This window comes from Primulina eburnea, chromosome 17, assembly GCF_022965805.1.
Source record: "Primulina eburnea isolate SZY01 chromosome 17, ASM2296580v1, whole genome shotgun sequence".
Classification (NCBI taxonomy): domain Eukaryota; kingdom Viridiplantae; phylum Streptophyta; class Magnoliopsida; order Lamiales; family Gesneriaceae; genus Primulina; species Primulina eburnea.
In genome coordinates, this window is record NC_133117.1 from 4,800,987 (window position 1) to 4,818,472 (window position 17,486).

The following is a 17,486-nucleotide window of genomic DNA, read 5'->3' on the forward strand; positions in this document are numbered from 1 at the left end:
CCCATATTGGCGTCATTGTTTAGCTTCTTTTTTTGTTCCGTGACATGTGTGGATTCAATATTATGTAAAAAATTCCTCGCGTTGTCTAAAATTTGTCGATGGTGCATGTTGTAATATGCACTCTATTTTCATTATCAACCATCCCAACCTAAGGTAGGTTGCGTGTTAGGAGGGCCAGCCCTTGGGCCAACCAATAAAAAATGAAAAATATATATAACTCATTGAATTTGATCATTTCATATAAAAAAATTTCTAAAGAAATCTTAGTAAAATTCAAAATTCTTGGTTTTATACTTCTGCATATTAGCCAAAGTAATTAACACAAAAAATTCACGATTTATAAGTTCGATTTCGGAAAGATCAAAAAGTTCAAACTCAAATCATTCCACAGGTTGACATATATCAACCGATAATTGTGAACGAAACCTAATTGTTTCGCCAGAACAAGTGTGATACCTCTTATCCCACTTGGTAAAAATTTAAGATCTAAAATGAGTTTATAATGGATCACAGTAGACTTTTATAACAACTTGAGTTAATCATTTTCGTAAAACGGTGAAGAAAACAAAGTAGTTGCTATAGGAGTCCACTGTGCAGCCCAGCAAGCGTAGGCCCGGGCTCGGAGCATGACAGAATGTTATCAGACCCGGTCACCGACAAGGAACACCGAGAAATAAGTGCTAGGCGGGGCAAAGTGATACGTGCATGGGAGCCACCTCTTGAACATGTAGGACAAAGTGTTATATGACGGGAGCCATCTCTTGAACATGTAGGAGCCACCTCTAGATTCTCGGTGCTGGTGGATCGGAGGGTTAGGCCGCGACCAACTCTTGAACCTGTAGGAGCCACCTCTAGATTCTCGCGCGCTGGTGGATCGGAGGGTTAGGCCGCGAGTGTATATAATTTTTTTTATCATTATCGATGGACTAAAGTGAAATTTGACAAATTATGGATGAACTAAATTGATATTTTAATTGTTGAAATAAAATAAATAAAATAAAAGTGTGTGTTGAATTTTTTTTTAAAAAAACAAAAGTATAATATTAATATTATATAATGATAAAGTTGGAAGAAAAAATTGATGTCCTTTCTAGATGGTTACTATCATGTCCTCAACTTTAATAAAATAGAATAGATAGAATATATTACAATTATACATTCATTATTAAATTTTATTAATAATTTTTTTTATTTTTGTAAATAGTTTTTTTTTTTAAATCTTCACATTATCTTATTAATATTTTAAAACTCAATCTTATCTTCATCTATATTTTAAAATTCAATTATATCTTTATCAATATTTTTTAAAATTTTTTGATAATCTATCCCTTTTAATAAAAAAATATATAAAAATTAATAAAAAAAATATATAAAAATTATTAATTTAAATGTAAAAATAACAAAATTATTATATTTAGATAATTTTTTTTTAAATCTTCACATTATCTTATTAATATTTTAAAACTCAATCTTATCTTCATCTATATTTTAAAATTCAATTATATCTTTATCAATATTTTTTAAATTTTTTGATAATCTATCCCTTTTAATAAAAACATATATAAAAATTAATAAAAAAAATATATAAAAATTATTAATTTAAATGTAAAAATAACAAAAATTATTATATTTAGATAAAATTTTAAACTTTATCACAAATAAGAATTATTAATATAAAAATAAAAATTATTATAATGTAGAGATAAATATTTCGATTGTACTGATTACACAGTTTCTTTTATAATTGGGGCTAAAAACCGCCAAAATTCGGTGAAATTAATTATCTGCACCTTCGATCGTTTCGTCGACCACCGATCGTCCAATTCGTTCCCGGCGGGCAAATTTTTCTCGACAGTTTTGTGCAATAATTTCAGGTACTTTTTTTCTTGGCTTTATTTATGGTAATTTGAAGTAATATATTAGGTTAATTTCAATGATGAATGGACGTTCAGGTAATGATTGTATCACGTCTTCGTCGTCTGTTTGTTTCTGTTTTTAAGTTCCGTTGATATTTTCAAAACCCTAATTGAACCCGTAGATGATGGATTATCAACGATGCTGTGTTGATTATCGCACGATTACGAGCTGGAGTTGTCTAGATCACACGCCTTTTTTTCGGATTTATCAGTGATTATGGAAGAGTTCAGTTTGCGGATAGCATTTATGTGACAGCTATTGGAGAGAGGATAGTGCCGATTCTGTGATTTTATGAACTTTTTGGGTTGTGGGACTTATGGGTTTTGAATCTGAGCTATAGATGTTAAGTTTTATGAAATTCAAGTGTCTTTTGTGGATTCTGGTTTGATCAGAGAGGCGTGATCTGTTATTTGTCGTTGATAGTTAATATCGGTTGCTGTGGTTAGTGAGAAATATGCATATAAGTCCGGATGTTTTTAGGGCCACTCCTTACAAGCAGAATCTAGCTTATGCTTAAAACTTTCTGTAGAATTGGACTTTGGCTCGTGGAGATGAAAAGTGAAGATTCTGAGGTCGATGAGAATTTTTTAATGAGCTGAATAATGCTGCATTGTGGTTTAATGCACTAGCTTTTGAACGTGGAATCTCAGAAATTTTACATTCTGTCATCAGAGGAATATTCACCCAGGGAACCTGAGATTTTATTTATGTTGCAACATTAAATGTTAGAATTCAACGCGAATTGAATTGTCGGTGTAGAAAAAATAGTGACCTTGATGACCTGAGACACTGTTTATTCATTTGTAATGTACTATTCACAGCATTAGCTTTAGAAAGGCTTTCTGTTTTATACCTCAGAACACACTGGTACTTACATATGATCAAAATTCTATACTAGCTCTGACAGATGCATTTGAAATGTACTCTGACCGCCTGATTCTACAAATTGACTTTGGTGTATTCTTTTGATGAAGCTCTCTTATATCTCTTGAACTGGCTCTTATTCTTGTTTATGTCTTGGAATTTCTGTGTTTCTGATCCAAAGTTTCAATTATAAGGAAAATCGTTAGAAAAATCGCATCTGACTTTTTTGAATTGGGATTCTTTCTGCATTGCAGGTGTCTTCTTCTCCAATTTGACACTTCAACAAGTTGCTTTTATGCACTGTAAATTTTAGTTCCAAAACTTGTCATGCGCAATTGTGTTGACTGGTTTTCTAAGACAGAGAGTGTGTGGAATCTGATGCAATGTCAGCTTCTAGCAAGTTTGAACTTTCTTCTGCTAGCCCAGATAGGCCATTATACACATCTGGGCATCGTGGATCTTATGGTGCTGCTGCATTGGACAGATCTGGTAGCTTCCGCGAGAACATGGAGAACCCACTTTTATCCAGTCTACCAAATATGACAAGAAGCACTTCATCTGTAACTCAAGGGGACATGCTTAATTTTTTCCAATGCGTGCGTTTTGATCCGAAATCTATGGTGGTTGAGCATAAGTTGAATCGACCAGCGGAATTTAAGCGGCTTGCAAGTGCTGCTGTTGGATTTCCTTTGGAAGATTCTGAAACAGCACCTACAAAAAGCACACTGTCTACTCCTGCCCCTGAGGATCTGAGACGACTCAAATCTGGTGTGCGGGAGAGTGGGACCAAAGCTAGGTATTCTTTTAGAAAAAATGCTATTTGTTTTGTTCGTGCATCCTTTATGGATCGGATGAGGCATATATTAAAGTTTCACTGTTTGTTAGGGAACGAGTGAAGATATTGAACGACTGTTTGTCGGTAATCAATAAGTGTTTCCCCACGATTCCATCCAGAAAGAGATCGCGTCTGGATTCCCTGTCCAATGACCGATCAAACACATTGTTGTCAATTGACCGTTCCACACCAGCAAGAGGCATTGGTAAAATTGGATCTCAAAATCAAGCAAATACAAGTGGTATTGAATTGGAGCAGCAAAAAGCCGATGAAAGATCCAAAAATGCCTTTCCAAACAAGCGGACTCGAACTTCTTTGGTTGATGTTAGGGTTTGTTTCATTTTCCTTTTCAACTATTGAATTTTTGATTGGAAGTTAGCGAACTTTTCTTTGAGCATAGTTGATGTTATGATTACTGTTAGGGACATATTTTTTTGCTACATTATACTTGTCAGCATTGTCCATTTATATAAGAATAATATGGAAAGATAGTACTTCCACAAAATGTTTCATGAGGGATTGATTCCTATCTAGTTTTTGGCTTTTCTTCAAATATAGTAGATATTTACCCATTTTAATGTGTTTCAGTGATTTGTGTAAGATTGTAATTTTGAGATTCTTAATCTGGACATCAATAACAGAAGCTACTCTTACCCATTTTTTGCTTTTTCTTTTTTGTTTTGAGGTTTCTGCTATTACTACTTATGCTTTCAATCAATTTTAACTTTTTTGCTAAGAAAATAATTGACCATGTGACTAAATTATATAGACGGAAATGCGTGCCAGTACCCCTTCTATGGATAAGGACAGGGATGCTGTAAGACTCTCCAATAGCAGTGGAATTCAGGGTGAGGAGCGTTCTTTATCAAGTAGTGTTGATGGTTGGGAGAAGTCAAAAATGAAGAAAAAGCGTACTGGAATAAAACCAGATGTTACTCCCAGTTCAAGGACAACAAAACCTGTTGATGGTTATCGGGAAACCAAACAAGGAACTCAGCCAAGGCTTCCTACTGAAGCTCGTTCAAGGTTGTATGATTCTCATGGCTTTAGGTATCCTCTTATATTTCAGTGACTCGGTTACATTCATGTAGTTGATCATTTTGCTCCAAGCACTAGATATATTTATAGAAATTTGGAACTTTTTAGTTGTCCATCCATCAGATGGATTATTGTATTATTAGTAACCATCTTATCATTGTTGTAAAGGGCGAGCGCCCAGGCGCAGCCAGGCGCAACACATTAAACAAGTGCGCGCCTTTGGGCCAATTGTGCCATATATGGTACAATTAGGCATATATGATTCAATTCCAATAAGTTTTTAAAGCCCAATAACAAACACAATCCCTATTTATGTTTAAAAGCCCTGCATGTGTTCTTTTCCAGTGCCTCTCAAATTTTTTTTCTGTGTATAGCTTTTTCTCTTCAATTCTCAAACTCTTTCTGTGGATACGTGCGTGGCTTTCTCTAGTAAGTCTCAAACCTCTTTCTGGTTCTGTGCATCTCTCAGTGTCTTCATAAAGTTCTCTGCGTCTCAGCCCTGCATCTCTGTTAGAATGTTACTGTTGCTAATTGCTTATGTCAAATATGTTTATTTACTTTGTTCTCTACAGTCTACGTATCTATCTTCTTCATTCCAATTATGACTACTTTCTTGGAGATCTGTAATATTTTTAAATGCTGTGTTGATGTATCGAATGAATTTAGCCCACAATAGATTTTTAGTCATATAATTCTTGAGTTGAAATTTCACCCCAGTTTTTATTCTTAAAAATCATTCATAAGCCAGTGTTTGTTATCATGTCTACCCCAACCCCAGCCACCAATACCAACTTTCATTGCTTCCCTGATGATTGGATTAATTAATATATTGTATTTCACTATTTCAGCAATATATTTATATTTTATATTTTGTATTTATTCCTTTAATTTTGTATTTCAACAATTTAGAGCTGAATTCTAGAATAAAGCTTGATCTTGCATATAAAATGTCAAATTCTGAATCACAAGCCCTTCGAAAAGATCCAGAATGGTATTATGCAACATTAGAAGACCCAAAAAATACCAGTAAAGTGAAGTGCAATTTTTGTGGGAAAACAACTAGCGGTGAGATTTATCGACATAAACATCTTGTTGGAAGCAATAGAATACGAAAACTTGCTCAAAATGTCCAGAGCACGTGAAATAAGAAATCAGTTCTTATATGTAAAACAAAAGAACTGAAAAATCAAATGGATGTTATCCCTCACTTTGATGAAGATGCAGTACACCAATTTCCGGCTATAGGCATTTGGTTCTAAAGTTTTCGTAGCTTCTATTCCTCAACGAATCTTCTTTCACGTGCTCTAGACATTTTGAGCAAATTTTCGTACTTCTATTGCCTCCAACGAGATGTTGTTTATGTCGATAAATCCCACCATTAGTTGTTTTACCACAAAATTGCACTTCCTTTATTGATATTTTTTGGGTCTTCTAATGTTGCATAATTCCATACTGGATCTTTTCGAAGGGCTTGTGATTCCGAATTTGACATTTTATCTACAAGATCATGCTTTATTCTAGAATTTTGCTATAAATTGTTGAAATACAAAATTAAAGGAAAAAATAAAAAATATAAATATATTGCTGAATTAATGAAATACAATATATTAATTAATCGAGTTATCCGAGAAGCAATGAAAGTTGATATTGGTGGCTGGGGTAGGCACGATAACAAACACTAGCTTATGAATGATCTTCAAGAATAAAACTTGAGTGAAATATCAAATCAAGAATTAGATGACTAAAAATATATTGTTGATAAATTTATTTGAATACATCTACACACATTTAAATAATATACAGATCTTCCAAGAAAGTAGTCCATAATTTGGACGTGAGAAGTCAGATACTGTAGACTATAGAGAATAAAGTAATAAACCAATTTTGACATCATGCAATTAGAAACAGTCTAACAGAGATGCAGGGTTTGAGATGTAGAGAACTTGATGAAGACACTGACAGACGCATAGAACCAGATAGAGTTTGAGACTTACTAGAGAAAGCCGATGCACGTATCCATAGAAAGTGTTTGAGAATTGAAGAGAAAGGCCGCTGCACGCATACGTGTACACAAAAAGAATTTGAGAGGCCACTGGGAAAAGAACGCATGCAGGGCTTTTTAAAACATTAATAGGAATTGTGTTTATTATTGGGCTTTAAAAATTATTGGGCTTGAATCATATATACCTAATTGTACCATATATGGCACAATCGGCCCAGGCGCGCCTGAGGCTTGCGCTTGTTTTAGGCCAATGACAGTCGCTCGCCTTTTACAAAAAATGACCACACTGTAGAATTTTTTTTTTGAACTTAGAACCAAAGGCTTCCAAAAACTTTTAGCAGTGTATGGAGTTTTAATTTGTGGTTTTAGCTAAGGAAAATTTAATTTATCGAACTAACATATAAGCTTTTTTTTTTGCTAGTCAGGACTAATTAGTGCGTTTCCAGTTTACTGGGCATTGTATCTGAGAAACATCTCGTTCATTGTTATAATTTGTAGGATTCTTTGATGAATTAAGTGTAGGCGTGACATAAAGCAGCAGATTTCCTAAAGTTTTTGGTGCTGTGTCTTGTTTTAAATTGAGTTTGGAAATTTCTCATGTTAATATGAAGGAATAAGGGGGGAATTTAAAGAGATAGAGATGCTAGAATGCCTACATGTACTTGAAAAACCTCTTGACAGATTTGGTGCTATGAACTTGGCTTCATTGAATTTCCTCTATTTTAATTATTAGTGACATTGAGGTTTTATTTACTCCATCAATTTCATGACAACGATATTTTATGTTTGACAGCGGGTTTTTATTCCAGTTGTGTATGACAAAAATCAGTTATAGGCTTATAGCACTCTAAAAACCGTGTAATTTGGGGTTGAAGTATGACGGGTCTCAGTACACAGTTTTTCCATACTCGTGAAGAAATGAAAATTTTCATTATGCAATTTTCATCTTCTATCAGTATCACAAGATATAATATTGGATTCTAAAACATGATGGCCCTAGATATCTAGGGACACTTTTATTTTTTGGACTTTCCAGATTAAAATGTCTTTTTCATGAAACTAATAAGCACGAAAATTTTTAAGTCTATCTCTCTCTATTTGTTTCCTTCTGGCTTTACTTTATTTGTTTCTGCTTGGTCTTTTGTTATCGCCATAATTATGAACCGCTTTGTTATCTAATTATGCACCTTGATTAGAGCTGGAGTTGCTAATGGAGGTTTGGGAGTAGGAAAATCTGAAGCCACCTCACAGACTAGCTCGGGCATTCGTTCATCTATTTCCAGAACTGATTCAGACAATAGTTCCTTTCTCCACGAGAGGAGAGAACGTCCAAGTGGTCAAGAGAAAGAAAGGGTGAATCTGAAAGCTGGAAACAGGTAACAATCTTTTCTCTTTCTTTGTCATTATAAATCTCAAAATTTCATTGATGTTGCCATTTGATAATTTTATGCTTTTCTCCCTTCTTATTTTCTGATAGTGTGTTTTTTGTTTTAAAAGCTAACCTTTTTTTGAGTACATCGGCCTTTGAGTAGTTCATTTGCCTCAGCTTTTGATGCATACTTTCTGTGCTATGCTGTCTCCTGATAATTTGGCTGTAGAAATGGTTTGGCGCTTTTGAGTGGGGGACAAATTGATTGGGAATTGTGCTAAAAAATGTGCAGTTCTTAAAACAGAAAACACACATTTTTTAATTTGATCCAAAAAGTATGACAAGATTTACTCTTATTGGCCAAAATAATGAATTGATCTAAATTTTCATCAACACGTGTCCATGCTCTATTAAGTTCAGGCACCTAGAAAGATTAATTGCACGAGATAAGTGAATAAAGCTGCGAACTGCTTTCTCCAATCTCAACTCCCTTTCTTCTTTTGGATTTAGGGATTTGTAGCTTTTCACTTATTTTTAGCTTACTGGTGATTGCTTTTCATGTGCTAAAGAGGATTCGAGAGTAGATCATTTGATGTTATCCCCTGCAGTTAACAGTTAACCTAGACCTGCAGTTGAAAGCTGCTCAAAATTTCAGTACAGCCTTAGTTTAAGCACAGGAAGAATCAGCTTCAACTGCTGCTATTTTTTAGCGTTGCAATTCTGCTGAAGACAGCGGTTTCTTTATTAAGTCTTTCTTTGAATTTTTTTCTGGGGTAGAAAATAAGACTACATTCAACTGTAGTTGAATAAATTATGACGATTGTTTAAATTTGGAATTGGAAATATGCAACGAGTTGGATTTTGAGGTGAATTATGTTTTTTTTTGTTTATATTGTTTATTTCCCCTTAATTAACTATTAAACATAAATCATGTAGCTTTTTTAAATTGAGTTTGCTCCTATAAATTAGGGCAAGTTCCCGAGAAGATTTAAGTTCAGGCAGCCCGACCTCAAGCTCGAAGTTGAATGGTAACTTACGTGCCCCACGGTCTGGTTCAGTTGGCGGGGTTTCCAAGTTGTCTCAAGTGGCACAACGTTCCGTATCTTCAGATGATTGGGAATTATCTAATTGCATGAGTAAACTTCCCTGTGTCTTTGGGCCTAACAATGGGGAGCGTTCACCTTCTGCACGGTCTACATCTCCTCCGGTTGCCAATTGGGTTCAGAAGCCACAGAAGATTTCTCGAACTGCAAGAAGAACTAATTTATCACCCATTGTTCCTGGAATGACGAGAACCCTACTTTTGATACGGCTGAAGTGATGGTAAATGAAAGGCGTTTGCCTGCTCATTCTCCTCAGCATGTTAAAATAAAAGGTGACAATTTATCTCCAGCTGCGTTATCTGAAACTGAGGAATCAGGTGCTCCTGAAATTAAATCAAGAGACAAGAATAAGAAATGTGATGAGATAGATGAGAAAAGTGGCCAGAATGTCCAGAAAATGTCAACCCTACTCTTACCACCAAGAAAAAACAAGGCCGCCTGTGAGGATGATCATGGGGATGGTGTCAGACGGCAAGGCAGAACGGGTCGGGGGTTTACTTCATCAAAACCCCTCTTGCCTTTAACAGCTGAGAGGCTTGGTAATGTGGGAACAACAAAACAAATTAGAAGTTCCAGACTTATTCTTGACAAGACTGAAAGGTTAACATGATGTCTAAGTTTCCTTTTATTTTTGGTCCTGTATATGTTTTAATTTTTTCAATTTGTGCTTCTTTCTGATGTACCCTTGGTTGTGAACTGGTTGGAGTATTTTTTATGACTTGGTAAAACCTTCTTTTCAGCAGAGCAGGTCGGCGACCTACAAGAAAGCTTTCTGACAGGAAAGCATATACACGTCAAAAGCATATGACTATAAGTATGACAGCAGATTTCCTGGGTAAATTATTTATGATCTCTCTAATGTTTGTGTTGGTTTTCATGGACACCATTATTTATTTACTTTTATTGACAGTTGATTGATTTTTACTGGATAATTTTAGCAGTTGGTTCTGATAATGGACATGATGAGCTCTTGGCTGCTACAAATGCTGTTACGAACAGAGGTATTCTTCATGTGAAATGTTTAGTTTTCTTTTTCTCAAAGCTTGTTGTTCTTCAGGCAATAACTATCTTAATTAAAATGCAGACCAATCCCTTTCTAGCCCATTCTGGATGGAGATGGAACCTTTGTTTCGTTTTATAGCTGACACAGACATCTCCTATTTGAAAGAACAGGTATGAAGATGTTTTATTTTGTGATTTTACTCAACTTTATTCAGTCTGGAAGTGATCATTCTGAATTACTGATGATTTCAAGTTTAATGCTACCGTAATACCCTTTGTTAAAGCCCATGTATAAAATGCGTAATTAGAATTGAAGTCACTTTGTGATGCTGCAGTCGAGAAGAAAAGTCGTTTTTATAAATTTACAGCATTCTCTCTATTGCTTTGAAGCAGTTCTATTAGTAATAAAATGCAAGATAGTGATCATTTCATGGAAAGTACTAATCTATTACGTTATCAAACGTTAGACCATGGACCAAGCATAAATGAAAAGTTTATCATTTTCTGCTCAGCAGCCACGGACAAATGTTAAGCCTACCATGCTAGTCGTCTAATATCCTTGATTAGCTCTCCTGGGGTTATCAGTTTTTTTTTTCGATTCCAAGTCAGTATGTTTGATTGATAATATTAGATTTTGGCTTGTAGTTTTGCCTTTTGTGCGACAGCGATTTTATAATTTGTTTCACATTCGGCGTTGTCTACAGTGCACCGACATGTAGGAAAATCACTATGTTTGATATCTTACTCAAACTCTCGCGTGTTGATTTTTTTTAAAAAAAGTTCCACACTGCCTTGAACATGCTGAGAAACTCGTGCATGTGATTTCTTATTCACCTTCAAACTTCCTGCTTAGATATGCTGGTGGTGCGGAAGTGTAAGTGCATCCAGCTTTACCGTGACATGCTTTACCTGCAGACAGCGGAACAGATGCCTTGAAAAGATTGTGTGATAGTGGGGGGGGGGGGGGGTTTGTAATTTGTATAACCATGAGGTGTCTTGGTGGTGGTAGGGAATAGTTGTCAGAAACCACTTATCTGAAAGAGAATGAAGTGCAGGTGAAGAGGTAGGCTGTGCGAGGTGCCCATGAGTGTTATTAACATTAGGTGGTCGTGTTCTATCAGCCGCGTTTTTTACTTTCATGTGCCAAAGAATGCATGGGTATCCATATTTCTAGTCTTCATGTGGCACTAAATGGTTGATAGTTCCTTGTATCAGAAACACAGGGATTTTCTTTTTAAGTGCAAAAGATTAAAGGACCATACCATATGGTCCAAGGTAGCTTGATGATACTTGGATGGATGGTTATCACAAATACTTATATCAACCACCGAGATTCCAAAACATAACTTTACCCCCGATATATAATTTTGAATATTGTTTATCTATACATTCCTATTTACAGATTTTTTTTCGTTCTTAAAATGTATTGTTTATATTTTGCTATTTGTACCTTGTGTTTCAGCACATGTTTCTGTGTGGGCCTCTAGAAACTTGTACGGTTCACATTTTCATTTCATTGTACTGTCAGGTAAATTCTACTTAATTTCATCAGAGTTGACAGTACAATGAAATGAAAATGTGAACGGAACAAGTTTCTAAAGATGACGACACATTATATTTATGATGATATTTTGCCTCATTCTGTTTATTTATTTTTCCTTCTAGGTGACCCTTGGTTCAGCTGTAGATACTCCAGCAGTAGCACCTTTTGCTGGAGATAGTTCCACTTCAATACCTAATGGCTGCAAGCTAGATGAATGTAAGGAGATTGAAACAATAAGTGTTGAGGTTAGCCCAGAACGATTAGGTCCAAGAGCGAAGACACACAATGACATTTCTCTGTTCCAGAGACTTATTGCAGCTTTGATTCCTGAAGAAGGAAATCAAGAGCTTAGCTGCAGTATGGAAGACCTCAAGCAAGATGTGTATGAATCACGAAATAAGATGGAAAATGATACGGTACCTGACATATTCTTCCCCAAGATGTGTCGAAGTAGTGACCTTTCTGGTTATCATTCTTCTAATGGTAATGGCGTAAATGCCAATGGTAATTCAATCTATGAGCTGAACCACACTATGCCAGAAAACAATATTGTATCCATAGCAAACACGGTGTTTATACCAAGCCATGATCATACGCAAAATGGTATAGTTTCGGACCAGGTTTTACCTGGCACTACATACTCCGAGTATCAGTACTATAGCATGCCAACGGATGAACAACTTCTTGTGGAGGTTCACAGTATTGGAATCTATCCAGATCTAATGGTATGATGGATCTCGTTCAAGAAAAACTGCATTTAAATTTGTCAAGTTCTTTACATATCTGTATATTTTCCCGTCTGAATGAGTCTAATTTGTCACAGAACGGAGATGAAGGCATAAATGAAGATGTTGGTAAAATGGATCACAAGCACCAGGAACAGGTAGGATGAGATCCCTTCTGTAGTCTGAAGTAGGGGTGCAAACGAACCGAATCGAGCCGAATAATAGTAAAAAAGTCAGGCTCGAATTCGGCTCGAAATAGGTATATTCGAGTTCGAGCTCGATTCGAAGTTCGATAATTTCAAATATTTGGGCTCGAGCTCGGCTCGAAATGAAGTTCGAGTTCGAGTTCGGCTCGAAATATTCGAATATATTCGTGAACTATTCGAATTATTGCTCGGATATTAAGGTTTGAAAGCTCGAAATGCTCGAAATATTCGAAATGTATATATATATATAATTATATTATATTAATAAAATATTAAGGCTCGCGAACTATTCGCGAACTATCGAACAAAATAATTTGGGCTCGAGTTCGGCTCGAAAAAAAGTTCGAACGTGTTCGAGTTCGGCTCAAATTCGATAAGTTCGAATACGAATCGAATATTTATCGAGGCGGCTCGAAAAACTCGCGAACATGTTCGGTTCGTTTGCAGCCCTAGTCCGAAGTAATTATTATGTATGGAATTAAAGCATGGGCAATTGAATTTTGGTTTGTTGCCACGATTCTTTTAAATCAGCTCTTAATTTTTCATTTTTTCTTTGAGTTTCATTTGGTTGTGCGCATAACATAACCCATTGTGCTGCTATTTCTTGCTATTTTAGTTATACACACACATGTGAACATAACACAACCCACTACTGCTGCTATTTCTTGCTATATTGGTTATACACACACATTAATTTACTCCTTTAGAATGATCCCAACGCCCTTCCTTTCAGTATCTCACTTTTAGGAAAAAGGAAATCAATACAGGACAATTAAGTACCTGAAAAAGGAAACTGGTGTGAAAGATGCTTCACTGGCTTCTTGTACTTGAAAATCAGGAGTTTAGTTAATGTGGTCAGCTTGGGAATTCCTGTTTCAGACTATATATTTGTTTTTATACATGTTTCTGATGAATTTTAAGTAAAGCCCTAAGGAAGTTATTTCCCACCCCTCTTTAGATTTACTCCAGCAACTTAAATGAACTTTTGCTGTAGAACCACTGAGCTTTAAAAATTTGCTTTTCCTTTTGTTCTTCCTGCTGAAGCTGATTCATAGTCGATGTAGATCAGACTTGAGACTCTTTGGTGTTGGATGTACGAGCATATTATTGCTATTTCATCAGTATAGCTTCAAATTTGCGGTCATTTTAGCAATCTTAACTTAGCCTACTTATAGGTGTCCGAGAAGAAAAGGCTACTTGGGAAATTACTAAGTTCCACTTCTGAGGCTAAAGAACTCCAGGAAAAGTATGAAATTTCTCCTATTTTATTTGTGATATTTTCTTTATGATATCTGGACAATCTCTATGTCCTGAACTCCTGATTATCTAATCATTTTAACAAATCATAGGGAATTTGAAGTACATGCTCTTGAGAATCTCGTGGCAATGGCTTATACAAAGTACAGGGTAATTTTCACTTTCCTGAACCTGTCTCTCTTTGATCTACAAAATGAACATTGCTTTAAGTTTGAGGTGACTCTTTTATCAGCAATATAGACTTTCTGTGGAACTGAGGTCCTTTGAAGTCTGTCTATTTGACTGGTATCTATCATATGATGAACTCATTAAGTCATGATAGTAGCTGCCGTTAAGTTCTTGAGATAAGTTCAATGAACTTTGATTAGATCAAAATCTCACCTTAAAGTTGTTTGAATGGTTTGAGTTTGGTTGGTCATAAAATTTAAAATTAAAATTTCCGGACAACTGTAATGGTTTTAGATTATTGAGACCATGTAAAACATAAGAAATGGATCGCATAATTAATTATCATTTCGCTATAGTAAGTTAGATCAACAGAATATCAGAACCAAGCTGAGCTTCATGCTAGTTGGTCAAAGTTTAACTCGAGATTGAATAATTCGAGTGCTCTCTCGAGCTGAGCTCGAGCTTTGATGTCTCATGCTGAAGTACTCAAGCTCAAAAACTAATTTATTTATTTTTTTTAAAAATGTCAACTATTTTTTTTACCCTTAATTTTGTCATACATTACATATTTTTGCATTCTTTTTTAAAAAAATTAAAGGGTTTTTTTGTAAATAAAGTTTTAATACTCGAGCTTGGGTAACTCAAGAATTACTCGAGTCGAGCTTGAGATTTAGAAGCACTACTCAATGAGTATCAAGCTTCAGCTCAAGAACCATTTTTGTTGTGTTGAGCTTTGAGTAGGTTGCTACTAGAGCTGGACTTAGTGCAATCAGTAGACCATTGTATTAGAAAAGTCTGTTTACTAATGACATGGTGGTTTGACATTGCAGAATGACTTTTAATGATAGTTGTGCAATGTTTCTGTTTTAGTTACCTGATATTATCTCGTTTGTCAGATTGCAAATTCTTTTTTTTTATGCGATGAGTTTGGCAGTTTGAATATTTTATCCTGAAAATAAGACGAGTTGAATGGACATTTTAGGCTTTTTAGCATAAAGAAATGGTTAATTGTGTTCTCGGGAGTAATCTGGAAAAGAGTGGGGTGAATATAAAGATTTTTTACTTCTTTGTTTCTCTCGAATAAATATTTTGATAAGGTTCAATTTTAATTGGGATAGGAAACTTCATTGTGATACTTGCTCTCTTACCTTTGATGAAGTCATATCTATACATCAAATTCCGGTTCAATTTATATAATTATTTTCTGCCACTGAACCAAGAAAACACTGACATTCCTCTGTTAATATGAAATTAATAAGTTTAGGCTTCTTGTTCTGCAGAATTTATGGTGTTCTAATGTTCACGGGATGAAGAGTGCTACTGGTAAAATGGCCAAACAAGCTGCCTTAGCTTTTGTTAAGCGTACACTGGAACGATGCCAGGAATTTGAGGCAACCGGAAAGAGTTGCTTTGACGAACAGTTGTACAGAGACATGTTCCTTGCTGAAGTATCACGGCTCACTGATGAACAACCTCCAAATTTAAACACTGATAATGAATTTTGTGAACCTTATCTTAGGACATCTGGAGGCTCTATGGAAGTTAGAGCTTCAGGTATGTGGCAATGATACATATCACAATCCTATTGTCATTTATTTGTTTTAAATAAAAAATAGTTTCCTTCGATTGGGTGATGATCGTCTCTTGCTTTTATGAATATCTTAGTTTCTTGAATAAATTTATATTGCAGCTCATGTGGGCGCGCAGCAGAGTCCTTCAAACAATCAGGAAACATATTATTCTGAAGTTTTCCCCTCAAATTTGGGGTATGAACCAAATTCTGGTAAAGAAGATAGCTGGTCAAATAAAGTGAAAAGGAGGGAACTACTACTTGATGAAGTTGGTGTTAGCACATCTCCAGGTTCCCCATCATGCCTTAAAGGTTCACTTGTATGCAGTGCAAAAGGTAAAAGGACTGAGAGGGACAGAGAAGGGAAAGGATATAGCAGGGAGGTGGTATCCAGAAGTGGAACTGCTAAAATTGGTCGCCCTGCATCAGCCACTGTCAAGGGTGAGAGGAAGTCCAAGGCAAAACCTAAGCAGAAAAATGTTCCTTTATCTGCTTCTATTAATGGTCTTCCAGGAAAGATGCCAGAACAAACAAAAGGAATGCTGCCATCAACACTTAAGTCAAATGATATCAGTGGAAGAGACGTTGCTGAGGATAAAAACGATTATAATCTGGACATATTGGAGGAACCAATAGATTTATCTGGCTTGCAACTCCCTAACATGGATCCCAATGATTTTGGTGGTCAAGGAGAAGATATAGGATCATGGTTGGATATAGAAGATGACGGATTACATGATCATGATTATATGGGTGGCCTTGAAATACCAATGGATGACCTGATGAATTTAAATATGATGATTTGAGGCTTCTACGCTATACATTTGTTACATGGTACGATCACCAGGAAAAGTGGTCTTCATTTGTTGACCTATCGCTTGGAGGTCTCGTGACCATTCAAACCATAATTAGTTTTTTGACCATTCAAACCATAATTAGGAAACATATTTGTTCAGTTGAGCACTGCGCAAGTTGATTTTTTAGTGATTTTTTAGTAAGCCCTTCCGACGTTGATTATGCTCTGTCGACTGTAAAGATCTTTTGGTTCAACTGCACTAGATCGTGTTGTAGTGATAAGTTCTTAGCACATGGTTTTAGCAAAGATCAGAGAACGATGTCCAATGTACATAAATTTATATTCTCAATAAAAATATGTTTTTTGTTCTTGAGTTCTCATATCTGGTGATAGTAGCTAGATGCTTCCCGTTTGTACATTGCAGATGAACTCTTCGTTTCAAGATCCATATGATTTATGGTTGCAATTGGTCAGTTCTTCCTTGTTCTGTGGCTAAGTTTGTTTTAGGATTACAAATCTTGCAGGAAGCGCTAACCATTGCTGTTCCGAACTGTCTTCTTCATGAATAAAGTGTAGAATCCGCGACAAGTCTAGGGAAGAGAATGTGCCAGATTGCAGAATTCTTGATTATCCTTTTCCAGCCATCGGTTATAGATAGATTGTAAGGTAAGATCACCTTCTCTTTTACATGACGAGTAGCTATTGAGTCACCTGGTCAATTTGTTACAAACTATGTTCTTAGACGATATGTGAATAACTCTATTTCTGACTGAACTTGTAAACTTTTGAAGCACAAAATAAACCAAGTTTACTCTGTTGATCTTAAAATGCCTTGCTCTGTGTCTGCGATTTCGGATTCATTTGCATGTTATTAATTCTAATCCCGATCATCAGATGCACTAGAACCTGAACATGAACTTGAACTACTACCTCTACATGAAGTTAGCCCATAATCTTTGTGCTCTAACTTGTGGCTAAAAGTGCAGAGGTATGCTGGCTGGTATCCTAATGTTATTCTGATTGAGGAATTGCGTAGCGATGAGTACTGACCGATTATTTCGGTTGTGAATAAATCTAGCAAGCGGACTAGG

The 17,486-nt window shown here is 35.6% G+C and overlaps 2 protein-coding genes across 5 annotated transcripts; both read left to right on the forward strand.

Annotated features, from left to right (window-relative positions):
• The first annotated feature begins 3,164 nt into the window (after positions 1–3,164).
• LOC140818742 (uncharacterized) lies at positions 3,165–9,346 on the forward strand. Its single transcript, XM_073178792.1, has 5 exons — positions 3,165–3,577; positions 3,667–3,946; positions 4,386–4,666; positions 7,853–8,032; positions 8,995–9,346. The coding sequence occupies exons 1-5, from the start codon at positions 3,165–3,167 to the stop codon at positions 9,344–9,346; spliced, it is 1,506 nt and encodes a 501-aa protein (XP_073034893.1).
• Positions 9,137–16,771, forward strand: LOC140818816 (uncharacterized). 4 transcript variants are annotated; one of them, XM_073178873.1, is made up of 10 exons: positions 9,137–9,728; positions 9,869–9,963; positions 10,067–10,129; positions 10,213–10,301; positions 11,796–12,398; positions 12,497–12,556; positions 13,780–13,850; positions 13,954–14,011; positions 15,310–15,583; positions 15,720–16,771. In XM_073178873.1, exons 1-10 carry the CDS (start codon positions 9,346–9,348, stop codon positions 16,403–16,405), a joined length of 2,382 nt encoding a protein of 793 aa, XP_073034974.1. In that variant the 5' UTR covers positions 9,137–9,345; the 3' UTR covers positions 16,406–16,771. The 4 variants fall into 4 exon arrangements, with proteins under 4 accessions (XP_073034974.1, XP_073034975.1, XP_073034976.1 ...); XM_073178874.1 differs by having other exon boundaries at positions 10,070–10,129; XM_073178875.1 differs by having other exon boundaries at positions 9,872–9,963.
• Positions 16,772–17,486: the final 715 nt, after the last annotated feature.

Coding starts and splice junctions, on each gene's coding strand:
- LOC140818816 (XM_073178873.1), top strand. CDS start 9,346: ATGGTAAATGAAAGGCGTTTGCCTGCTCATTCTCCTCAGCATGTTAAA. Junction 10,130..10,212: donor AAATGCTGTTACGAACAGAG/GTATTCTTCATG, acceptor ATTAAAATGCAG/ACCAATCCCTTTCTAGCCCA. Junction 14,012..15,309: donor TGGCTTATACAAAGTACAGG/GTAATTTTCACT, acceptor CTTGTTCTGCAG/AATTTATGGTGTTCTAATGT.
- LOC140818742 (XM_073178792.1), top strand. CDS start 3,165: ATGTCAGCTTCTAGCAAGTTTGAACTTTCTTCTGCTAGCCCAGATAGG. Junction 3,578..3,666: donor GAGAGTGGGACCAAAGCTAG/GTATTCTTTTAG, acceptor ACTGTTTGTTAG/GGAACGAGTGAAGATATTGA. Junction 3,947..4,385: donor CTTCTTTGGTTGATGTTAGG/GTTTGTTTCATT, acceptor TAAATTATATAG/ACGGAAATGCGTGCCAGTAC.